The sequence below is a fragment of the Mirounga leonina genome, unplaced genomic scaffold (genome assembly GCF_011800145.1).
Source record: "Mirounga leonina isolate KUSES-001 unplaced genomic scaffold, KU_Mleo_1.0 Mir_128, whole genome shotgun sequence".
Lineage (NCBI taxonomy): Eukaryota > Metazoa > Chordata > Mammalia > Carnivora > Phocidae > Mirounga > Mirounga leonina.
Genome location: NW_023270320.1, coordinates 3,626,992 through 3,653,791, shown reverse-complemented (window position 1 = coordinate 3,653,791; position 26,800 = coordinate 3,626,992). Strand labels below are relative to the sequence as shown.

The 26,800-nt window shown below is 41.0% G+C and overlaps 1 protein-coding gene across 1 annotated transcript in view; it reads right to left on the bottom strand.

The window, feature by feature from the left end:
- ZMAT4 (zinc finger matrin-type 4) overlaps positions 1-26,800 on the bottom strand; it is a 212,330-nt gene that overhangs the window by 130,491 nt on the left and 55,039 nt on the right. Inside the window, exon 2 of the mRNA XM_035003980.1 lies at positions 20,766-20,855. Within this exon, the coding sequence (XP_034859871.1) occupies positions 20,766-20,855 (90 nt within the window). The remainder of the gene's footprint in view (positions 1-20,765; positions 20,856-26,800) is intronic.

Sequence of the window (26,800 nt, the reverse complement as noted above, 5' to 3'; positions counted from 1 at the left end):
GTAATGAGTGTAAATGATGTTACAAGATCATTTCAATAGCATGTGATTTTAAAACAGTGGTGGTTTTTATTGGTGTCAGCTATCATGAACTGCTAATATTACTGGTTTGTTGCTCACATTTATAGTTGAAAGAAATACTAAATTTCAAGACGTCAGTGCACATAAAAATGTAATTTTTTTCCCATCTAACTTTACAAATCTCTAGATTTCTACCAACAAATCACTTGGAAGTTCATGGATTCCCTGGTTAAAAACTGTAGCTCCTGTGCAAATAAAATGAACAGACCAGGGCAAATGTTCAAGGAATAAGGAGCAGGAGCGGAAACATGCTAGCTGACTCGCAGGGACCTCAGATGCAAAGGTGCTCCCCCAAATTTCCATTTCCTCTTTCTAAACTACTTCATACATTCTGGCAGAGTTTGTTTCAGTTGATTTTGGTTTCATCTATTTCAGCAAAACCTCATCTGAACAGTACTGGTCTTTGACAAATACACACACACATACACACACACACACCTCAAAGTTAGAAGATAATTTCCCAAACGGTGTGGGCTGGGGAGACAGACAAAGAACAAGTACAAGTCAGTAATTACGGATAAATAACATAATATAGAATTTGGAAAAGATAATGCATATTTAGGAAAGATGAACATATACCGGACATGATAATCAACCTTGCCAGTAATTAAAACTGTATCAAATAATGAAATCTTATTTTTACCTAGCAAATTAGCAAAGATTAAAAAGATTAATAATATCTAGTATTCGTGAGGATGAGGTAAAATGGATAATTTCATACACTGATAGTGGGAATATAATCAGTTCCAATCTTTTTGGTGGGCAACATGACTATATATCAAAAGGCTATAAAATGTGCACACACTTTAACATAGCAATGCCAGTAGGACTTTATTCAAAATAAATACTTGTACAAGTGGACAAAAATATAATTAAAAAGTTGATATAACATGCATAACCATTAGTAAGAGATTGATAAAATAAGTTACAGAATATTCAACATAATATTAAAAAGATAAAGCATTAAAAATGATAAGATGTATCTGTTAAGTGTTGAAATAGGAATTTGACTAAACTGTTTTATTAGGCAGCACATTACTACAGTGTGACCCCATTCTCTATATATTAACTATATATATAAATATATATATTGGCAGAAGTATTTCTGCCAATATATAGTTAATATATAAATATTACCTATAGCTTATATATAAATGTTATATATGTATATACACATGCAAATATAGAAATATAACTATCAAAATATTATATATTATATATAGCCTATATGTAAGTGTTATGTATGTATATATACATATGCAAATATAGAAACATAACTATCAAAATATTATATATATATATATATATATATATATGCAGATATATCTAAGTAAAGAAGCCAGAAAGGATCTATACCATACTGTGGTATGATATCTCTCGAGAATAGGATTTTCACAAACTCAACATCCAAGAAAACAAATAATCCAGTCAAGAAATGGGCAGAAGACATGAACAGACATTTCTCCAAAAAAGACATACAAAAGGCCAACAGACACATGAAAAAATGTTCCACATCACTTGCCATCAGGGAAATACAAATCCACACTGCAACGAGATACCATCTCACACCTGTCAGAATGGCTAAAATTAACATGACAGGAAACAACAAATGTTGCGAGGATGCAGAGAAAGGGGAACCCTCCTACACTGCTGGTGGGAATGCAAGCTGGTGCAGCCACTCTGGAAAATGGTATGGAGGTTCTCAACAACTTAAAAATAGAGCTACCCTATGACCCAGCAATTACACTACTAGGCATATACCCCAAAGATACAAATGTAGTGATCCAAAGGGGCACCTGCACCCCAATGTTCATAGCAGCAATGTCCACAATAGCCAAACTGTGTAAAGAGCTGAGATGTCCATCAACAGATGAATGGATAAAGATGTGGTATATATATATACAATGGAATATTAATCAGCCATCAGAAAGGGTGAATACTTACCATTTACATTGACATGGATGGAACTGGAGGGTATTACACTGAGTGAAATAAGCCAATCAGAGAAAGACAATTATCATATGGTTTCACTCATATGTGGAATATAAGAAACAACGCAGAGGACGATAGGGAAAGGGAGGGAAAACTGAATGGGAAGTCATCAGGGAGGGAGAAGAACCACGAGAGACTCTTAACTCTAGGAAACAAACTGAGGGTTAATAGAGGGAGTTGGTTGGCGGTTGGGGTAACTGGGTGATGGGCATTAAGGAGGGCACGTGGTGTGATGAGTACTGGGTGTTATATGTAACTGATAAATTATTGAACTACACATCTGAAACTAATGATGTGCTATATGTTGGCTAAGTGAATTTAAATAAAAAAAGAATTGGATTTTCATTTTCAACTAAAATAAATAAATGAAACAATACAGAAAATAATAATCATTGTATATCACTTTATAATCAGAAAGGGAAATAATAAAATAGTTCCATTTGACAAAAGGAACCTGGTTTCTGTGTCTGTGAAATGTAGACTTCTTTGAAAGGAGCCTTTGAATAATTGAGCTTTTTCTCTACTCAACAAGAATTCAGGGCTTTAAAACACTTGCTTAATTGGGTCATTTCAGTTAACACCTGAAAGCAGTAACCCAAGATGACAGCTGAGCAGGGAGCTTCCTTCCTGATTATTTCCTAACAGTCCCACAATGTCAGGTAGGAGCCCCAGACAGCTGATCCGAGGTTGCCCGCTAAGCATTTCCTAAGAACCAAAAAGTCCACTTTAACAGTAATGATATTCTGCACTGACAGATGTCTGGCTGAAACCCAAGGGCCATTCTCTCATTCAGAGATTCACTCACCCCATATGTGCTAAGTACCTACTGTGGAAAAGGACTAATATAATCCCTACCCTCCGGGCCTTATTATGGAGACAGGGGAGCCCTTGGTATACAGGAAACACACACATATATATTATAAAACAGAATGCTGGGAAGGGGTCATAGGTCATGGTGGTCTTCATGGTGCAGGTGTATTCGAGCTGGATTGTGAATGAGAGTGGGCTTCTCAAGGCATAAAAGGGGGAGAACAGGCATTCATTCTGAGAGGGTGAACAGCTTTAATAAAATGAAACAAAGCTAAGCGGTAAATCCTAGCCTGTGGTGAATGAGGAGTATCTGATTGGACATGATCTTAGAGTCCATCTGGGTAAATGCCAGGAGCTAAGTCCAGAAGGTTGACTGGGATGGGCTAAGGAAGACCCATTAAGGGACTCTTTGGAGAAAATCCCATACCTGGGACTGAAGGTTCCCTGGCATGCATGTTAGATGTCTCTTTCTCAAGCGAAGCCAAAGGGATTGATTCACAGATTGTGTCTACTGTCTTAGGTGTTTCACGCAGATTCTCCAAGAACTCTGGGTCCCCAGCCAGGAGAGATAGAAGACAGCCCTGCTCAGTGTGGGAGCTAGATAGCGGGGTGAGAATATAGAGGAGAGGCCATGGAGCATGACCCATCTGTAGGTCCCCAGTTGGTTTAGTTAAGATGCTGGATTTATTTTATTTTTCTATAAAATACAGGGACACACTGCTCATTAGTGTCCAAAATGAGGTAAAATACATGCAATCAGATGTATTCAAGGGCCCACTATTTCTGTCCTAAGTAAAAGAATACATGGGGTCTGATCCCACTGCCACTTCAGCATCCCTCTGTGGTGTAGTTGCCTAGAACTGCTAAGCAATAACTCACAAGTGTCCCTCCAATTGAATGACTGAGCAACACTCACCCTGGATATAGGTCCCTTCTATAATTCTAGAATTGCATCTTCAGACAGAGGCATAGAACTATGGGCACCATATTTGGTTGGGAATGCAGGGAAAGTGAAATCCTTTGGCCAGTCTTTGCCCTTAGTATCCTGCAACTCCTATCAAATTTCAAGCAAAAATAACAGGTGACTCAAGCCCTAGTTTGGCAGCCCTCAGAGGGGCCAGGGATGCTCTGTCATCAAGTTTAAGCTTTATCCTACAAGAAAGTGCATCATCAAAGCTGTGCAGAGGAGGGGACAAGATCAGATCTAGACATAAGAAAGGCAATCCTGGTGACATTTCTAGGCTGGATAGAAGACAAGAGAGATTTAGAACAAGGGTAAGGAGGCAGAAACATCAAGCCAAGTGGGAGTTGACAAAAGCTTTATCTCCTTCTGAAACAGCAGGAAGGGACAGAGATGAGATGAACAGCATTAGACAGGGCAGAATCCCAGCACTGAGATGTGGCAGGTGAGTGGGGCCAAATATAATTCAATAGTTTTCAGCCTGAGGAAAGGGAAGAAGTTTGGTATTATTAAATCCTAAAAGGATCTATAAGAGGGGAAACGGGCTTTTGTGGGGATAAAAGATAAGTCCACTGGAGTGTGATTATTCTAGATTTGAAAACACCTAAAAGTCCACAATTCTGTGACCATGGGGCTATATTTTAATATATAAAAGCAAACTGCAGAGTAGTAGTCCAACCAAGTTGCATATTAAAACATCTTCCCCATACTCCTGTAACTGCATTTTTTAGAACATAGAGAGATTTCTTCTTGTTTAAGAGTTAGTGGTATATGAAATACACACACAGAGAGGAATATTACTCAGCCATAAAAAGAATAAATTTTAAGGGTGCCCGTGTGGTGCAGTTGGTTGAGCATCTGACTCTTGGGTTCAGCTCATGTCATGATCTCAGGGTCATGAGATTGAGGCCTGAGTCGGGCTCCTCACTCAGAGGGGAGTCTGCTTCAGACTCTCTCTCCCTCCCTTTTGCCCTGCCCACCTGTGCTCACTCACAGTCTCTCTCTCTAAAATAAATAAATATTTTATAAAAAAGAATAAATTTTGTAGTTTGTGACAGCATGGATGGACTTTGAAGGCATTATGTAAGTGAAATAAGTCAGACAGAGAAGGACAAACACCGTATGATCTCAATTACTTCTGGAATCTAAAAAAAAAAAAAGAAAAAAAGAACAACAAAAACATGGGTGTAGATACACAGAACAGACTGGTGGTTGCCAGGGGTGGGGGTGTGTGGGGGATAGGTGAACTGGGTAAAGGTTGTCAAAAGGTGGAAACAACTTAGGGCCTTCAGCACAATCAGTTCTCCATCCCTGAAGATGTTCACTTTTACTTCTCTCATATCTGCTCACTTCTCATCTCTGCTAACTTCTAACTCCCCTAAACCTCGATAACAGACACGTAACAGGTCCACCCACTTCCACTCTGGGACATCCTTTAGTCTTTTCTTCATGTTGCAACAGAGTGATTTTTATTTTTATTTTTATTTTCATTGAAGAAAAACTGACATACAATCTCATATGAGTTTCAGGTGAACAGGACAATGATTTGACATTTGCATATATTACAAACTGATCACCACAGTAAGTCAAGTTACCATCTGTCACCATACAAAGTTAATACAATATTATTGACGGTATTCCCCATGCTGCACTTACATCTCCATGACTTATTTATGTTATAACTGGAAGTTTGCACCCCTTGATCCCTTTCATCCATTTTTTCCACTCCCATTCCTTCCTTCCAGCAATAATCAATTTGTTCTCTGTATCCATCAGCCTGGGTTTCGTTTGGTTTTGTTTGTTTAGATTTCACTTATAAGTGAAATCATATAGTATTTGTATTTTTCTGTCTGGCTTATTTTGCTTAGTATAATACCCTCAAGATCTATCCATATTATCACAAATTATAAGACTTCATTCTTTTTTATAGCTGTGTAGTATTCCTGTGTGTGTGTGTGTGTGTGTGTGTGTGTGTGTGTGTGTGTGTGTGTGAGTGAGTGACATCTTCTTTATCCATTCCTCCATCATTGATGGACACTTGGGTTGCTTCCATATCTTGGCTACTGTAAATAATGCTGTAAGAACATATGGGTCAGAATGATTCTTAAAAGCCAAATATGATCATTTTAGTCTCCTGGCTTAAGACTCTCCAATGTATTCTGGTTGCGCTTAAAATCTAAAACTTCTTAAAATGGCTTTTAAGTAGAGTCTTCCATTCTACATATTGGCTTACACCCATTGTTCCAGTTTCATATCAATAGTGCCCTTTCACATTCAGAGATGCCCCAGTTTGGATGATGAATTACATTGTCACCCTTCCCCTAAAAACCTCAGTGGTCTGCCTCCTACTTTTAACCCTTCTAGCCTCTTCTACCATCACACCTGCTGTGTTTTGCCCCAGTTACGCTTGCCTTCTGTCGATCCTCAGATGCTGTTCCCTCTCCTTAGAATCTTCCCTTACCTTTTTACCTAGTTAATGCCTGTGAACCCCTCAGATGCCACTTGGGAATCACTGCTCAGAGAAATACTCCCTCAGTTCCCAAACACGCCGCCTCTCCTGAATGATCTCTCTCAGCACCATGTCCACTCAACCATAGCATTTATCAGAGTTGCTATTTCAATTGAGGGCAAGGACTCTGGGTCTGGCTTTGCTCATCACTTACTCTGTCTGGAATAAGCACAAAGCAATTATTAATAGATTATATGGATAAATAATCATTGCATTACAAAATAAAAGAAATATCCGAGATTATAAACAATCCACCGATCCAGTTTATTTATGAATCGTAATATTGGTTACCAGAGAATATTTAAATTGCAGTTAATTAAAATCAGAAAGCAACAAGTGGTCATGTAGTCCAGAGAAGGAAACAATCCATGAACGATTAATGACCTGTCCAAGATCTCTCACCCTTTCTTGAAGTCCAAGTGAAATGCAGACAGGACTAACAGTTTTCTGTTTTATTTCTAGGTGACAAGACTTGCATTGAGAAACCTTAAAATCCCTTCCAGGCTCAGATATTCATTGGTTACAATTTAACTTTACTTTTGCCTTGATAGCACTTTTCCCCCCTTTTACTGTTCCCCTTCCTTCTCCTTCTCTCCTCTTTGCATCGTTAGCCATGGAAGCAGAGAACTGCTGTCCAGGACACTATATCAGAATGCAAAAACAAAAACAAAACATAAAAATGAAAAATCTGTATGGAGAAATGGATGGGCAGGAAAAACACATTAAAGACTCTTATTCTTGGTTTCCAGAGAATTTCAAGTCATAAATCCACCTTGAATGTTTCCATCCCCCATTACAACAATGGATACAATGGATAATGAGAAATCAAACAAACTAATTTGTCAATTCTAGGATGTGACATCATGACCATTCATTTCTGGGGTTGCTAATGCCAGCCAGTGACCTTTTAGAATTATGTACAGCTGAAATGTGAAGAGGAAATTTAATTAGAAAAGGTCAACAATCACTCAATGCACCAATAAAACAAGATTTTTTTTCCTTTACAATAAAATCTCAAAAATTAAAAAAAAAAAACACAACATCCTATCTTCTGATATACATTCAGTGCTTATAGCCCAAACTATAATGACTATGTAAATTATATGGAGGATAATATTTGCTGAGTTCTTGAGTATCTGAAGTCATAGACATCCCTTTAAAGGTCAGCTGTAAAACCAAGTTAATAACTCTGAAGAAAAATGTCTTTTTCCCATCAGGAATTCACAATAAAAATAATCTCCTTCTCTACACAATTTTAACTATGCCTGGCAAAAACAGACAAATTATACATGATTACAAGACTACTTGGCTATTCAATGTCACAGATCAAGAGGAACGGTTCCTGTTGCACCAAGTAATGGCCCTGTACCATATTCACTCACATATGCTTCCACAGAGAGTTTCGATGGGGTTTCAAGAATGACACGCTCAAACAGCCACATTTTTAATATCTATTAAAGTCACTGTGCCATGACTGAACAGCGCCACCTGTGAGCAGAAGGGAGGGGAATACAAGCCCCTGCGCCGTGCACGTGGCTGAGGGGAGTGCGCACTGTCACCCGGAGCCGTTCCAAATATCTGACTCTCTTCCAGCTAGACTAAAATATTGGCGCTGGATAACAGTCGAGGAATGACAAGACATACGTGTTCCTCCAAGCCCCCGATGTGCTAATGCCAACACCATATTTTTCCCTCTTTGTATTAGTTTAGGTTCTTTAAAACAAGACTGTTATTGAACACCGCAATATTTTCTCAGTTCTCTAGTTCCTTGGCAATTACTTACGGCTTCTATAGAAAACATCTCTCTCGGCAGCATTTAGTCCTCAAATACAGACCGATGAATTTCCCCACCAGCTCACTCTCATCAGTCTATTTTGTGTTTTCTCCTGATCAAATATAATATCAGAAAGAATGTCACCCTTACCCAATGCCTTAGGGGAAAGAATGACAGTTGTCAGGCACCTACCCCCCAGGCCCTGCCCTCCTTACTCCTTATGTTTTCAGGATCACTTTCATTCCTCACGGGAGTCATGGGATAAATGGGCTGTTGCCACCATTTTTCAGATGGCAAAACTAAGTGTACGAAAGATCAAGAACTTGACAAAAGTCATCCCACTAGCAGGAATTATAGGCCATATTCAATCTCAGGGCAGTCCCCAGTGTCTGTGCTCATTCCTTTACATAACACAGAATCAGGTGGCTCCATAGTATCTGCCTCTCAGATTTTCAATATGTGTTAAGGCTATCAACCTTCAGTAGGGACCTGAGGAAAAAAAAGTATGTGGCTAAGATGACCCATGAACATCACCCCAATCCACTGGAGCCCTAAGTTGAAGAATTCCCTGAGCCACTCCCATAAAGAATGTTCTACAGGAATCTAGCCCTACCAACATCACCAATACGTGAAATGGCTGACCCAGAAGTGAAAGCATGTTCTTAAAGAATTGCAATGCATCGAACGCTGCTGTGTGGAAAAGGCCCAAGAGTCAGATGACCTCTAGTTTTGTGTGCTTCTTTCCTCTCTGAACTTTCTTTATCTCATTTACAAAATTGGCCTCGTAATGCTCACACGATAAAACTCTCTGAAAATTATGTAAGACCACATATGCAGAGCTCCCAGTATTGTCTGTGATAGGTACAGGTGTATGAGACAGGTTTGCTGGATCCAAGTCCAAAAAGGCATTTTACTTCACATTAGTAGAACTCAGTGCATCACCCCTATTTTTTTTTTAAGATTTTATTTATTTATTTGAGAGAGAGAGAGAATGAGAGAGCACATGAGAGGGGGGAGGGTCGGAGGGAGAAGCAGGCTCCCCGCTGAACAAGGAGCCCGATGCGGGACTCGATCCAGGGACTCCAGGATCATGACCTGAGCCGAAGGCAGTCGCTTAACCAACTGAGCCACCCAGGCGCCCACCCCTATTTTTCAAATGTGTTTTCTCAAGGCTTTCTGGTGTTTATCAGGGCACATTCATCATCGTCTCAGCATTACCTGCACCAAATCCAGGTCACACAAAGTTATAAATGTATCTCGTATTCTAATGGCACAACCCTTGGCTGCTTCTAGGGCAAGAAGAAAATATATATATTCCTAAAAGAACACATCAACCTAAACAAAGCCAAACAGTCACAAACCAGAAGGTAGTGAAGGAAACAGACTTCTTTTTTCTGCAAGAATAATATTCTGAGCATGAGGAATGCCCAGGGGTTACTAAGGAGAAACAGAATGGGCACATGGGGTCACCTAATGGGAAGACAGCAGGCATGATTTATGACATAGCCTTAAGAGAGTAAAGACTTACTGTGCTGTGTGGGACAAAGGGAAGAAGGGAGGCACGATCCTCTCACACCCCTCCCTGCAGCCGGGGAAGAGATGGAGATAAATGGACCCAGACACATACGGGCAGACATTTGATTAAAAGTGAGTGGTAAAATTTTTTCAGGAAAGAGTTGGTATTTAAGAGAAGAACAAACTTATGTTTTGTGAGATTCTAAGATATGAACCAAGGAAATCCATCAGGGAAAAAAACTGAGATAGGAAAGTTTGCTTGAGATGCAGACACCTGAAAAGAGGAAACACAGCAGACAGGGAAGAGAGCTGAAGAACCCGGCTGCCACATGCTAGTGAGCCATCAAGCTGCGTCTAGGGGCTCCCACACACCCTTGCTGGCCCCTTGGAAAGGAAAGCCAACATACAGACTGACATCTCAGAGCTGAAGTTAGAGAATTCCGTGGCCCCCGGAATTCTTTTACTCTAACTACCCTCATCCAGTAAGTATGATCCACCTGTTTGCCCTGGAGGCAATGCCAACATGTCCTCCAGAGAAGAACTTCCTGATTATCAGTTTCCTTTTTTCTTATGGCTGAAATTGGGTGGGAATGTGGAAAGGACATTTACCTCCATTAGCTGCATATCAACTCCTGCATGAACAGTCTTGATTTGTGGTACAATAGAGTCAAGCTTCCAGGGCAGACAGGAGAAGACAGGCAACAGTTGGTCAAAGAACAGCTGCTGAGAGGGCAGCTAATAAGTGAACAGGGTAGTTACAGACAGGTGATACAGAGCCAGAACACGTGGGTCCCCACCAGAAACACCTGTTGTAGAGACCAGCCTGTGCTATGACAGCATGACCTCCCAAATCCTCTCCCTGTCCTTATATTTTTCCTATTTGAAGACGACCCACATGAGACCAAGAACCTGGTGAAGATCCTCATAGAAACAATGTCCATGACTTTCAGATCTTCCTGAACAAACCCAATTTAACAAAATCTTTTAACAAGGCACTTATATAGGGACATAACTAAAATATAATTTCATGGTAATACTCTGTAAGATTTCCCATACAAATGATAGCGTTTTTATTAAAACTATTTTAATCATGATTGTTTTAAAGAAAAAATAGGATAATATCTTATTATGAGAATATGAACAATAATTTATGGAACGTCTCTGTGGGAAGGAGTAAAAAGATGGATAAGTTATGCGAGCCCTGCCCTCATAAAGTCTAAAACTTACCATCTCTGCCTTTTAAACTAAGGAGGAACAGGACAGACCCACTGGAAGTCACTGGATCTAGGTCTTAAGACCACATCTGAGTTATTCCAGCTCTCTAAATAATCCCAGTCCTCCTACTAGAAGCACATTATTTAACCATCGACAACTTCAGCATCTCTCTCTCTCTAGAAGCCCTCCAAAAAACTCCCTGCTGTCTTAATTCAGGATACTAGGGTTCTGATTCTCTCCCCTCCCCTGCCCCTGCCCTTGGTGACTGCCTTGAATTCATTCAGCCACCCTGTCCCGACTTTGGACATCATTGTACCTGTACAGAACCTCTTGCCTGTGCTTCTGTGGGATCCAACTCCTGGGATGGTACCCGGCTTGGCCTCATACTCCAATAAAAAAGTAGAAAAACTTCGCTGGAAGAAACTCTGAGGACAAAAGTCCACCAGACACTTCTCCCTTGCTGTCCCCTACCCCGCAGCTGGAGGCAAATTCACCTCTATGCAACTTTAGTTCTGCTCAGCCAGGACCAGCTTGGACAACATGGAGAAAGTGTTTTCCTTACAATCCACCCTGATTCTCAGATCTTCCTGCTCTCTGGCTTGTGCCCTTAAGGGTAAAGACTACCCTGCCTGCAGGAGGGGCAGCAACCACCTAGTGCAAGTTCTGAACTGGAAGTCCTTCAGAAACCTCCTTTTGTTTCACATCCAATACCCAGCTGATCCATTTTTACCAACTTATACCTCAAATCTATGTATTTCTCATTGTTTGCTGCTGCCATCAGCCTCACCCACGTCCATACTCTCAGTGGCCTCCTAAAAGCCTGATGCTCAATTGTTCACCTCTGTTCCTTTCTCCACTAGTCCCTTCTCCACATCTGACATCAGTGCCTGCTTCCATCTCTGAACACCAGCCACATTGGCTTTCATTTTCTATCTTAAGTGCACCATGATTTCTTTGACTGCAGGGCCTTTGAACATGCTGCCCCCTCTGCCTGGCATTCTTCTGCTTCCCCTCACCTCTTTGACTAGTTAATCCTCACTCATCTTTCAGACACAGCTGAAGCATCAGTTGTTCAGGGAAAGCTTCTCTGATCCCAAAGACCTATGACTTCCTCATTCTATGCTTTTCCATTACTTTCCTTTATATATTTGTATGATTTAAAAAAAAAAAATAGTGGCCATTTCCCCCACTGTCCTATAAACTCTATAAATAGCAACTGTATCTGTCTTCTTCAATACGAAATTCTTAGCAATCAATATAGTACCTGACTCGTAGTAGGAAGTCAGTTAATATTTCTTTAAAAAAAGAATAAATAAATGAAGACTACACAGTAACACAGAGCTCCAGTTCTAGTGCCAAATTGTATTGTGTTTGCATCTTGGCTATATCACCCTCAAGGTCTGTGAGTTAAGATATTTGACCTAAGCTTCAGACTTCAGCCCCTTTTTAAAAAAATTTTTAAAGATTTTTTAAAAATTTTTAAGTGATCTCTATACCCAACTCAGAACCCCGAGATCAAGAGTCACATGCTCTTCTGACTGAGCCAGCCAGGGGCCCCTTAACCCCTTTTTAAATAGAGGCAATAAAGATTCCTACTTGAATTTGTAAAGTTCAAATGAAATATCTAGCAAGTATTTAGCATAGAGCTTAATGCAAAAAGAGGGCTTAATTAGTGACCTGCTAACAAGGGAATGATCCAAGGATATGTCAACAGTAGAATCAAAGACCCACTACACTTTCTCTGTTGTGGCAAAAAAAAAAAAAAAAAAACAACTCATAGCTGTCTTTTGGGGCATCCTTTTCTTCCTCCCCTCTGGATCAGATTTTAGATCGAAGTAATAAGTATGATATATATGATTTTCAGAACCACAGTCCCAAGCTAGAGACCTAGTCTGGGGCCCAGAGAATCAGATAGCCAAACGCCATGCTGCACATTCGCATTAATGAGGAGTTCTGGATTTTTTCATTTAAATTATTATCTGTGTATCTGTAAAACAAAATTTTGATTCCACTTTTGGGTACACTTTAGAGAGGAAATACTGGTCTTTGCGGGACATACCATTGATTTGTAGTGACAAGAACGAGTATTCTAAATCAGAATTATCTCAAAAAAGCCAGGAGTTCTGGTTTACCCTGAGCTGGCTTTGCTGTGTAGATGGCATAAGAAACCAACTGTCCTTGTTGCTTCCACAGTGCTGCAGGCTTCAAACAAATTCCCTTAACATGACTCCTTCCTACATTTCAAGCTATTTGCATTGAGAGAGCCTAAGCAAAAAGCAACAGTGTCGATTCTCGCTCAGAAGTTTGGAATAGTACTTCCTCCTGGTCAAAACCTTCAACCTGCTGGCCACTAAGAAATTAAAACTCGAAAGGAACAAAGACAAGGCAGCTTTGAGAATCTGGAATGACATAAAGGAATCATTCCTGCGAGTAGAGAGACACACAACGAGAGGAGTGACAAACCCCCTCTTTCTTCACCAAAACTGTCCACCTCACACAGTAAACGGGTCCTGTAAAGGGCTGGAGGGAAAACATTTTAGGCTTGTGAGATATCGAGTCTATTGCAGCAACCCCGCTCTGCAGCTGCCCTGTGCATAGAGCGGTAAAGGATTGAGTGTGGCTGTGTTCCAAAAAGACTTTATCTGTGGACATGAAAATTTGAAGTTCGTGTATTTTTCATGCGACAATATATTCTTCTTTTGATTCCCAACCCCCGAATACATAAGCCTGTAAAAAACATTCTTGGTTTGCAGACCTCACAAGAATAGTCAGTGGCCTGCATCTGTCCATTAGTTGTTTCTGACCCTTGTTTTACAAATCTGCACAACCTCACACTTACTGGTGTGCTAAGTGCCCTTCAGGTGTTCTACAGGAAGACCGCAGGCCTGCCCCCACCTGGACTAGAGAAGTTGTATATTGCACGGTGGAGATAGAACATGTGACCCAATAGACAAAAATTAAAAACTCAATGAAAAAACACTCCACACACCCTTTACAGTTTATCTTGCAGCTTCACAAAGAGGAAGCTTTTATTTGAGTCCCTTAATGACTCTGAGAGGTAGGCAGGGCAGCGTTTATAGGCCTTGATTATAACCACAGCAATTAAGGTTTAGAAAGTCCAAAACAAAGTTGTAAAACTAATATATGTAGCCGAGCCAGGGACAAAATCCCTACTTCTAGCTCTAAATGCACAGCTGGAAGCCAAAGCACACAGCTTTCTTTTTTTTTTTTTAATTTTATTTTATTATGTTATGTTAGTCACCATACAGTACATCATTAGTGTTTGATGTAATGTTCCATGATTGTTTGCGTATAACACCCAGTGCTCCATGCAATACATGCCCTCCTTAATACCCATCACGGGGCCAAAACGCACCTTCTTTGAGAAATGCTCATGAATTGAGCTGCAGACCACTTGAGAAAACCACATTTTGACAAAGTAAATGCTAATATTACACAGAGTATACATTTGGACCTTTCCCCAACATCCCACACTTCACTTTTGTTTCCACTGCTGCACTGAGTGAATTCTGTGTCCCCCACATTCACATCCACCTTGAACAGGTGACATCTGAAAATAGGGTCTTTGCAAGTGAATTAATTACAATGAGGTCATGCCGGATTGCTACAGTGGGCTCTAAATCCAATGACAGTCATCCCTATGAGAGGAGAGAACACATAGAGACCCATACAAGGGAAGACCGGGTGAAGATAGAAGCAGACTGGCGTGACACAGCTGCGAGCCAAGGAACGTAAAGCGCTGCCAGCAACCACCAGCAGCGAGGAGAGAAGCACAGAACCGATTTTCAATCAGAGCCTCCAGAGGGAGGCCCTGCCTGCACCATGATTCAGACTCAGAGCCTCTAGAACTGTGAGAAAATAAATTTCTGTTGTTTTTACCCACGCAGTTTGTGGTACTTTGTTACAGGAGTCCTGGGAATCTAACAGAGCTGCCCACTGGCATTTTACACTCTAGAAATACCTGTGATTTTTGTTTCCCTGAAGACATTACTCATGTTGACTCCACACTCAGAAGAGTCCTTTGCAGGGTGCCTGGGTGGCTCAGTGGGTTAAGCGTCTGCCTTCAGCTCAGGTCATGATCCAGGGTCCTGGGATCGAGCCCTGTGTTGGGCTCCTGCTCAGCGGGAACCTGCTTCTCCCTCTCACTGTCCTTCTGTCTCTCTCCCTGCTTGTGCTCTCTCACTCTCTCTCAAATAAGTAAATAAAATCTTTAAAAAGGACATTAGGAGAAGGAAGGGAATAATGGAGGGGGGGATTCGGAGGGAGAGATGAACCATGAGAGACTATGGACTCTGAGAAACAAACAGGGTTTTAGAGGGGAGGGGAGAGGGGGGACTGGTTAGCCTGGTGATGGGTATTAAGGAGGGCACGTACTGCATGGAGCACTGGGTGTTATACGAAAACAATGGATCGTGGATCACCACATCAAAAACCAATGATGTATTGTATGGTGACTAACATAACATAATAAAATTTAAAAAAAAAAAAGAAGCAGAAGAGCCCTTTGCCACCCTTATTCGCTGGGCTTACCCACTTGTATCCCTCAAGAATCAGTTCAGTAATGCTTTCTCCAGGCAACTTTGTCCAGCCCCATCCTACCGGAGAGGTTGGGGCCCCCCCCGTGTGCCAGACGATGCCCCGGGAGATGTCTATGGTAGGCCCTGTATAGCCATCACACTGTACTAGAGGACATGACTGCACACTGGGCACTGCCCCCCAACTAGACCCTCATCTCTGTTGAGGAAGGGTCCGTGCACCCCTAGTACTTACTAGACGCTCGCTACCCATCTCAGGAAGTGACATGGCAAGCTAGTTTGCAGCACCAGAGGAATTTTCTTTGGTTTTGTTTCATATTTCCCCAGCCTTGTCTCTGCCACTTACCAGTGCTGTAACCAGAGTCAAGTGACTTAATTTCTCTATTTCAGCTTGCTTTTCTGTAAAGTGGGGATAATGATAGTTCCTACCCTACACGGGAGTGAGGATTAAATGTGTTAATGTATGTAAAGCATTTAGACTTGTAAGTGGGAAGTGTCTGCTGAGCTCCAGCTATTAATACTTTGCCCCAAAACAGCAGTGCTCTCTGGCTCTGGACCCAGCAATGGCTTCAATGCCTAAATATAAGATACAATTTCAAGATAATGTGGGAGAAGCATAGGAATAGAACTTAGGGAAGCAAGAAGGGTCTCAATCTCAGGCCTGACCAGTTTTGGCAAGTCATGGTACTTCTTTGGGCCTTATTTTCACTTTTGTCACAAGTTAGGTTTAGGTTAGATAGAGTCCTCCAGGCCCGAAACCCAGGATTTTAGGGACCCATGAAAGTGATTCTGGAGATTCTCCAGCTCTGCTGAATGTTCCAGACCTATAGGAAATCATTTAAGTATTTAAAAGTGATGAGCTTGATCACACTAACCAAATGTCAAGTTTCTCAATTTAGAGAAATTAACTCCATGCAAAAACACTATTTACTTAATACTAACTGGTGATTTTTGTTGGCAGTTACTTATCCTTACAGAATAAAAATAAAACTAAATCATCTTTTTACTTAAAAATCTTGTTTCTTAAGTAGATATTTCTTTTTCCCAAAGCAGGTGAGAAGATACTAAAAAGTAACTTGAAAACCTGAGACTTTCAATGGACTAGATGGTCTCTAAAGTCCTTTTTGGCTCTAATGCTCACAAGATTACAGAAAATTTCTCTAAGGCAATCAATTATAACAATTTATTTCACATTTAATTTTACTCTGTCGCCTCAGGAGGAAAATGTCTCACTCTAAAGTTTCAGGGGAAAAAAACATAGAATATCCAGATGAGGGTTCTAAAGAGTAAGGCTTACAAAAGGGGTAATTTAAAAAGCTGGGAATGCCAGGAGAGGAGGAAGAAATGAATTTTATGTTTTTGAGAAACAACAAGAAAGTCAAATGACCTGGAGTAGAAATGACAATAGACCGTGGGAATAATCATAGGCCCTTCCGTTCATCTGGATGTAAATTTAGAGTTACTGTGTATTCCCAGAAGGCTAAGAACTGTGGAGGGAGGACTGGCTGCTGATACTTATCAGCCCCATCAGTTTTAGGAATCAGTGTAGGCCCCAGGTTCATGCATAGTCAGGGCGTGGAAACTCAGCAACAAGTTTTCTCTGTTTTCAGAAGTCACTCACTTTGTTGGGTATTCAGGGCAGAACTGTTCTCAGTCAGGTAAGACTGGGATACAAAGCTGTCACAGCCCCTGGAAGCAGAGCAGTGGGGAGGATGGGCAAGAATGGAGGCGAGTGGAACAGAGTGTTACATTCTTCAAAGAACACAGGGTATTTGTGGATAGGGGACCAATAATAATAATGCCTGGAGAAGGACCTTTGAAAACTAAGTCCTGAATAAATGAGTTCTCTCATTTGGGCCTTATGATAAAACTGTACATTAGATGTTCTTTTTATCCCCATTTTACAACCCCATGGAAATAAAGACCAACCAAATGAGAAAAAGAAAGGCTATTTATTCAGAGCTTCCCATAGCCAGGATGTTAGTCACCGTCACGGGCATTTGGAGAAGACTCACAAGCAAGATAAGTGGGAGAGCTTTGTAACAAGATAAAGGGGAGGCCTCAGGTGTGCCCTGATTGGAGGCTGTTCATGTGTGAAAGCTGTAGGCAGACAAACTAGAAGTACACATCCCTATGTGATTGGTTAGGGGTACATATTTGGCTTTCTCTGGTTAGTTCCAAGTTGGAAGCAGAGACAAAAATTAGGAAAGCTATGAGGTATTAATCAAGTCCAGACTATTTGGGGCCTATTGTTTCAGGGGTTATTGTTTGGCTTCCTGGATTGTTACTAGAGATAGTGGTCTGACTTCCTATAAGTTTAACTTAGGCAGCCTTCCTGGGCTGGTTACTATACATTAATGGGTTGGTTTCCAAGGCTGGTTGCTATAGGTTGTGGGTCAAAGTTCTATTTTTATTCATTTAAATTTCTTTTTAGGGTTAAAGTATAGTTGAAACCCGATGTTATCTTAGTTTCAAGTGTATCAAAGTTCTCTCTCTCTCTCTCTCTCTCTATATATATATATATGGCTGGTCATTGTCTATTTGTATATTGTTTTCCAATCCTTAGGTATGGGTCTGTACAAAAGAATGTTGGCCAAATAATTACCAACATTAACTTTCACAGCCCTAGTGAGGAACTGGGGTGGCTTCCATGCTGTATCTGGTACGTCAAAATGCCTAAGCAAATGATGTATTCACCTATGAAAGGTACACACACCTTAATAAAAGCAACAACCATCTCTTTCAAAAAGTAAGTTCATTATGGGGGCGCCTGGGTGGCTCAGTCAGTTAAGTGTCCAACTCTTGATTTCAGCTCAGGTCATGATCTCAGAGTCATGAGATCGAGCCCTGTGTCGGGCTCTGCACTCAGAACAGAGTCTGCTTGAGATTGTCTCTCTCCCTCTCTAAATAAATAAACAAAACCTTTAAAAAAAATTTTAAAGTAAGTTCATTATCTTTTCCTGCTTACTGATTTATCCTTATACTATGATTATAGAAAGCTATAGAAAACGATTTAATAAATAAATTTCAAGGATACACAGATTCCAGGATACACCAGAAGCAAAAGTTCTCAAAGGGCTCTTTGGTAAAGAATCTTTGCAAATACTTCTTGCTCTAAAAATCCAAACATCTTCTCCTCCATAAACTGTCCCCAGTACCACTGTCAGAACCGGAGCCTGAGTGGGGTAAATCATGGGTCTGACCAGAATAGCCAAGACCATGTCCTCAAGTCACACCAGTGTGAGTCTCAGTGCCCCCTTTCTGTCTGCCCAGCAAGCTCTCCCTAGGAGTTCTGACATAAATAAGTACAATACTCATGATTAGAGCTTGAGTAGTTTGAAAATATAATCTGTGTTCAAAGAGCTAATTGTCAACTGTCTATGAACCCTATTGTTTTTGACTGTTACGATAAGACATGAAATGGCTATTGAATGAAGGGACACAGGCATCATTGCTGGATGATTTCAGGAACTAATTCTCTTCTCTCTTCTAATAGAAACCTAATGGAAAGCAGGACTCTGCTATAGCTACAGGATTCTGAAGTTACATAAAAGCTGGCTCAGGCCAACTCTCCTGGGGCTTAGTAAGTTCTTTTGATAGGAATTCAACCAAGAATGCACCTGTCTGCTCCCTCACTCCCACCTCCACCAACTGGTACAATCCATTCAAGCCCAAAGACCCCCAGCTCAAATGCCAACTCTCAGTAACACCATCCCTGAGTGACTCATCCTGGCATGGGTCAACTTGCCCTTTGTCTCCATAGGGCTTTGTGCAGAATGTTAAATAAACACCTACACCATGGGATTATAGCTATTTTTTTATACAATATTTATGTCCCTCACTCGACTCTGAGTTTCTTTAAGGCAACTCTGTGCCTTATTGATCTTTCCTCAGTATTTGGCATGTAACAGTGCACAGGGTTTTTGATCAGTGCTCCTCTCCCTGTCTTTTCTAATTCTGAAATTATGTTGGCTTTATAACTGTGGGCAAGTCACTTAACCTATCTGAATCTTCACCCCACATAATTCTCAGGAGCATGTGGAAGTGTTTTTAATGAAAGTACTACTTTGCATTTGCAGTCACTGGCTATATTTCCGAGGATTTCAAACGCCTTCTCTTTCATAGTATCTGCTTCTGCTTTTCCTTCACAAAACCCAGTAAGGAAAGTGTGATTATGATAGCCTCATTGAGGAAACAGGTTCAGAGAGATCAATTATTTGCCAAAGGTCACTAAGACTAAGAGATGACAGAACTAGTCTCAGTCCCACTTCTTAGCGGCTTGAAAAGGTTTCGTGACATCTTTTGCCTCTAATATGCTCTTAAAGCTGCCTCACCACGGCAGTCAAGACAACTCCACAGTGTTCCAGATTAGTCTGTGTATGAACAGCTCATTTTGTGATGTAAGAGTTGTGCTTGGAATTCATTAATACCAGCCCTGATGCTCACTACCTGTGATCATGAGCAGTTCTCTTGTTCTCTCTTTTTTCTCCTGTGAAGAATACACAAGCACAATTCTGGTCAAGTTTCTTCAGTGATCATGTATTAATTTTTAATAAGAAAAGAAGACCGGCACCTATCCGGCATCAGAAGGAGAAAGGGATCACAAGCACAAGCGAGAGCATAGGGTATAAATCCTATGCCTGCAGCCTCCTCAGAACTCAAAGGACAAGTGATTTCTGTCTAATCTGCAGTGTTTATTGCAGAGGACCTCCGCAATGGATGGATATGAATATTCCACTCATTAGGAAAAGTGCTGGGAGGAAGGAATATTTATCAGTCCCTGCCTTTGCCTGGCTGAAGTAAACCCTTTGCTTTGACTTTACATCCTCAAAGCAACTTCCTCATTGTCATTTTCTTCCCAAGTGGATGTTCCCTCAGGGAGAGGAGCACTGATCAAAAACCCTGAGTATTTTTATTTGCAAGATGTGCACAGTCTTTATTATAAATGAATAAACTGGCATTCAGTTTTATACACCAAAGGAAAAATAAAATATGTAAACAGCAAAGTATCTGATATTCCTGACATGGTTTCTCCTTATGCTGTCTTTCCTACTCTTTTTCTTCTGATGGCTCCTATCTCCCCTCACCCAGTTGCTCTCTGTCCCCTCTGTACATTCTTTCTCTGCTCTGGCACAGAATCATCATGCAGTCCCCCAACACCATACTGGCACATTTAGGCAGGAAAAAGGAAAAAGACTTGCTTACATGTAATATTTTCTGTAGTATTTAATGAGAATTATTTCTACTCCCTTAGCATTCCTGCTAAGGTGGACAAGACTTTACTTCTTAGGCCTACAAAGTTCTTAGCAAACTGAACAGGTCATCTAAGGATATCAAATGGTGCCAGATACTCACATTTTCTGACCGGAGCCTCTTGGCAGGACACCCACCATCCCTGGGGTGAAGCATGTAATACAGTCGGACTTTGCTTGCATGTTTTCGACTCTGGGAAGGAAAAGCAGAAGCAGATACTATGAAAGAGAAGGCATTTGAAATCCTCGGAAATATAGCCAGTGACTGCAAATGCAAAGTAGTACTTTCATTAAAAACACTTCCACATGCTCCTGAGAATTATGTGGGGGTGAAGATTCAGATAGGTTAAGTGACTTGCCCACAGTTATAAAGCCAACATAATTTCAGAATTAGAAAAGATAGGGAAAGAAGAAAGGTAAAAACATTGGGATGTTTAAGCCTGGAATGAATAATATATTTAATCGTCCTCAAAATAAGAACAGGTCAGAGAGAGAATAATACAAGGATCGGCTGTGATGGAAGGCTAGGTGCCCTGCCTTGTCTCATATTCCCACTGCCTTGCCCTAAGGAGCTGGGGACAGACAATGCCCCCTGGGAGTTGGCATGCATAGCATCTCCAACAGAAGTCTCTTCGTCTGGTTCTCCCATGTTGGAGCCTCATTATAGGCTATCAAAAGAGATTTTCCAGAGTCAGATATCATGAGCAAACAAAAGATATCAAATGCAAGTTTGAGGACTGCTTAGAGCCCAAACTTCATGCAAACAGGCAGAGCAGTTAAACAATAAACACCCCCTGCCCACAGGATTAGCAGGACTCTGGGTTTCTGCCTGTATTGAAGGGCCCATGCCCAGCGTGGAGAAATTGATCGCATCCTAGTTCCATCTTTCCTCTACTCCTTTGCTCAACTGAGAGCCCACCTGAACTTCCCTTCCCTTTAAAGAACACTGCAGTTCTAACTTCTGAGTTGCTACCTGAAGATGGCTGAGTGAAAAGAGCTCAAACAGTCACAAGTTCAGAAGCCAAGCGCAGCTCCGCTGCTCTCTGGCTGGGTGATACTGAGCAAGTCAGTCTAATTCATTTATAGCTAAAATGAGTCTCATTTTCTCTGTGTACAAAATGAACATAATATTTATTAGGGTTGCCGTGAGAATCAAATGAGGCAGTGCATATGAAAAACTGCAATCAACATAATGCTTAATGTGTCACCAGCGAGGGCACCAATCCTGAACTCTGAATCTACAGTGCTAGGATGTGAATTCACCTTGAATCCATCATTACCTAATTCTGATCCCCTAACCCCTTCCTTTGCTCAGGGCTTATTTCCTTCTTCTCCGGGCTTTGGTTCCACTTTGCCTTTATTTACAGTTGGGGACCAGCCACTCTCCTGTGTGATGGCTTGCCTTCATGGATTAGCCACAAAGGCAAAGTGATTTTCAGAGAAAACACAGCAAATTGCAACTTGTTTACAGGATATGATGTAAATCCCTCCGCCTGGTTTTCCTTCTTTATCACTTTTTTCATTCCTTCATTGTGCTTCTAAAAAACATGCTTCTAAACAGTCCTTGAACACTTTCAAGGCCTTTAAATGGGTTTAAAAGTGCTAATGGGACATCAAAGATATTACTGATGTAAAAGTACTGAAGTGTGATTTTTTTAAGACTTTTTTTTTTTTTTTATTTGACAGAGAGAGACACAGCAAGAGAGGGAACGCAAGCAGGGAGAGGGGGAGAGGGAGAAGCAGGCTCCCCGCTGAGCAAGGAGCCCGATGTGGGACTCGATCCCAGGACCCTGGGATCATGACCTGAGCCGAAGGCAGACGCTTAACGACTGAGCCACCCAGGCGCCCCTGAAGTGTGATTTTGAAATATATTTATAACCATTTCTAGGTTGCATTGTAAGTTGTAATCAAGGGTTACCTGGAGTCCTGTTTGCCTGCGAGATTGGTAGGATGTGAAATAGAGACCTATGTGGACTTGTGCCAGATCATTTCAACAGCACTGTTCAGCTTCTTCATGCTTTTGAGAATGATGCAGTGCAGAGTAGTATAGGTTTTTTGGCAAAGAAATACGTTGATTACTAAAATCTGTACACATTTTCTAGTTTTGTTGGTTTTTTGGAAGCAAGGGGTAGTGGAAAAGTTAAGATACAGCTCCAGTCAAAAAAAAGAAAAAAGAACATTGAAAAACCTACAGGATGCTGACTGTGGCCACAGAGACTGGACTGGGGAAAAGCACAACAGACAGGTAATTAGTGAAAAGACAAAGCGATACCAGTGCGAACTCAAATGTGGCTGAAGTGGGCTTTCAGTGTTGTATTTGTTACCGTAGAAGAATGGATCACAGTACCTAACACCATCAATCTGCTCAAAGTCATGGCAAAATTGGAAATCTCATAATGTGGCCTGTTTTGTGGTTGGATTTCTTCTCTTTGCTAAAATACTACATTTCTTTCAAAAAGACTCTTTCCAGCAAAGGCAGAGTTCACTGGGTTATTTAATTGCAGTTGGATAAAACTAGTAAGAAACCATTAGCTGAAAAGAAAAGGGAAGTATATGGTAAGCTCTGCTGTGAACCTATTAGTGATAAGAGATGCTTGGATCGGTGCCTTATTAGTGATTTACGCTCCAGGTTCTGCCTTTGCCACTGTGTATGGGTGAAGAAAAACAGAGTTTTGGAAAATCCCACCTCCTTCTGGAACGATGGTGGAGGCATTCTAGGTCATCATTTAGATGCTTCCCTAGTGCCTCTGTCTTCCTGCTGCTTTTTCCAGGCTGCCAGAGGTGGACCCAATGCCTTCCCCGCCCACAAGCCCACCCTGACTTAGGGCAGGATGTAAAAACCCAGAAGACAGTCCACTTCTCAGTGATGTGAGTGTGGAGTCACACCTATCCAGTTAGACTGATTGAAACCCAAAGCCACTTCCAAATGACGTCGGTTGACAAGGACAAAGAGGTTGCTAGGAGATTGCTCCCAGGTGCCCTACAACTCACCCGCCTCGGCCCACCCTGGGGCCTTCAACATCTGGATGCAGCTCGTCTAGTGAGTCCTCTCCTTTCTTCCTGGCATTCTCACCTCTCCCTCAAGGCGGGACACACTGAGTCACCCACAGCATCTTCCTCCAACAGGCTCCTCTCAACCCCTTACCTTCAAGAAATTGCTTGAAATTTGGCATGGTAACCTCACTCCTTCCAATTTATTCTAGAAACAAACAAACAAAAAACAAAAACCTTCCCACAAAAGTTAAACTTAGATTTGAGCAAACACGCTCATTGCAGCATGACCTAACTAGGAACAGCAAATCGGGGAGGCAGTTACATGTTGGACAAGAGGCTGGTTAAAGCAGCCACTGGATGCCCTTATGTTCAGTTGGAAATTGAAAAAGTGCTTTCTATATAATGCATGTTGAATGAAAAATGCTAAAACAAAAGTTGCTTGTATACTGCGATTAAGATTATATAAATATTTGTAAGTATATCAATAAGAAGTGGAAAGGAAAAAGAAAAACAAGCATGTTTTATTAAGGTAGGGAAAGAATGGATGATTTTCATTCTTTATTTCTACAACAAATTTGCCCATAAAAGTAATAACTTCACAATGCTCAAGACATTGTAATTCCTCAATAAGTCTACTCTCTACTCATAACAATTGTGATTAGTAAAAAGCACACTGATCTGGAATGCTCTTATACTCATATGTTCATATACTGATATAATTGACCACATTTCCATCTACCCTTGTTAATGTCTTATCAACATTCAAAATGCATTATGTTTTTTTCACTGCAATACTTGGTGATTAGATAAGCCTACTTAAGCCAAGAGCAATACACATTACTTTAACTTTTAAAACTTTATTTTGGTATATACAAATGCCATGGTAAATATGTGTCCTCTTCACAATGTGGTCATTCCACTTCCTGTATATAAATGAAGATTATAGGCACTGTGGATAAATGCCATCCAGACAACCAAACTGGAAGGAAAGCCACTTCTGAAATGCATTTATGTCATCCAAATAAATATGAACAACAAAAACAAATCCTTAGGATTTTTTCAAAGATTTATCAATACCTAAAATATGCACTTGCTTTTAAGAGTTTAAAAAGACAAATTGCCAACTGAAAGGAAATGTAAGGAGAAAAAGTACCTTTCATGTTAAATGTATATATTACAGAGTTTCAGGAAAGAAAAGGGCCATTTCTTTAAGGGAAAAGCCATGAAAAAGAAATTACAATCTCTCGTTTGCACCGAAAGTCAGTCCCTGGCTCACACATTAATATTTGCATTTTAAGCAAAAGTCATTACTTTCATTCAAACCACATCAACTTTAAGCTTCCCAGATAGGCCAGAAATTACCAACTCTTCCATTTTAATTAAAGCCTTTGCCCCTGATGCTGGGCATTGTGCGGGGGGCAGACCTATCTGCAGATTAGTTTCTTTGGCTGAAACAATCTTCTGGCACTCAAAGAAATCATCTAAAGAGGAAATTCAGGCCAGCCTTCTCTTTGGGGGGATAAAGAACAAGACAAACCTCTATTTCAGATGTATTGTGTGAAAGAAGGGGGTGGACCACATCGAAATAGAATGGCTTTGTGCTTCACCTAAATAGCCATCTTCCATTATCACATACCCTTTAAAAATTCACAACTCAAATTTGCTTCCAACAAGGCTACTGATTTCTGGTCTCATAAAATGTGAAGATAACAAAGTAACTTAGTATTTGCATAATGCTCCAAACAGCGTTCAAACCCCTTTGACATTTACCATCTCATTTTATCCTCAAGTCACAGTTGTGAGGCTGGCAGGAGAGGTGTTATTTCAAATCAGCTTTAAGATCCATTCCTGATTTCCTAATTAAGTAAGTGTTCACCATTTTATTTCATCTTAGGTATCTAACTATACCTCTTCCAGAAACTAGCTTAAATAAGCCAAAGACTATAAGAAAAAGGGAAAACCTGAAACAGACTGATAATTACAGAAGAGTGATTCTCACATGCCACCAATTTTGAGCTGTTTCTACTCATTCTAGGGTAAAGAAGAGCTGATTAAGGGAAGGACAACAAATACCAAGGGTCTAACTCCCCAGCTACCTGAGAATGATTGGCGTATGTGAGATGGGGGCTCCACCTCTCGGGAAGAAGAAGGCACCTTGGCACAACCCCACTTAACACTTCCAGGTTGAGGGCCTAAGGGCTGAGCCCTGGAAAAGCTGGAGCACAACTTCACTAGGAAGTCGAGGTTAAGTGCAGATAAAACAAAGAAAACCACAAGTGTTGGAGATCCCCTCTGATGACCGGGACTCTTTCCCAGAGTGATGCATCTCTCCTTATTATCACAGGAAGGAGGCTGGATACAGAAACTCCCTTTACTTGGGGTGGAAGATGGGCTCAGAAGAGAAACAGCCCCAATGAGGAAAAAATAAATGTCCTCTGCTGGAACTGTCCAAGGACCCAGGTTCCAGGCCTCCTACATAGGCTCTGAAGTGGTCCTACAAATGGATCAGATCAGAAGATCCTGCAAGCTGTCAGGTATACCATGAAAGGATCAAAGGCCAAAGCTCACACACTAGGGACAAGTAGCAGGCCTTCATACCCTCTGTTCGGCCAAGAATCAGTGGCACCTAGGAAAAACTTCTGGACTAGAAAAGACGACTCTGGAAACCTCTCAAGGAAAAGGCATAAAGCAATTATTTGCAAAATATTTCTTGCAATAAGTAGAAGTACATTTTAAATGGCACAGGCTTCATTCATTTAATTCAAGAAAATACGGACTGAGGGTAAAAGCTAAAAGATGAGATAAGACAGCTGACTGAAATAAAGATGTACTTCCTGAGTTAATAAAGAAAGGACAGGGAAGAAAAGGCCCATTTCTTTAAGGAAAAAAGTCATTGAGCGTCTGCCTTCGGCTCAGGTCATGATCCCGGGGTCCTGGGATGGAGTCCCGCATCGGGCTCCCGGCTCCGCGGGAAGCCTGCTTCTCCCTCTCCCATTCTCCCTGCTTGCATTCCCTCTCTTGCTCTCTCTCTCTCTCTGTCAAATAAATAAATAAAATCTTGAGAGGAAGGAAGGAAGGAAGGAAGGAAGGAAGGAAGGAAGGAAGGAAGGAAGGAAGGAAGGAAGGAAGGAAGGAAGGAAGGAA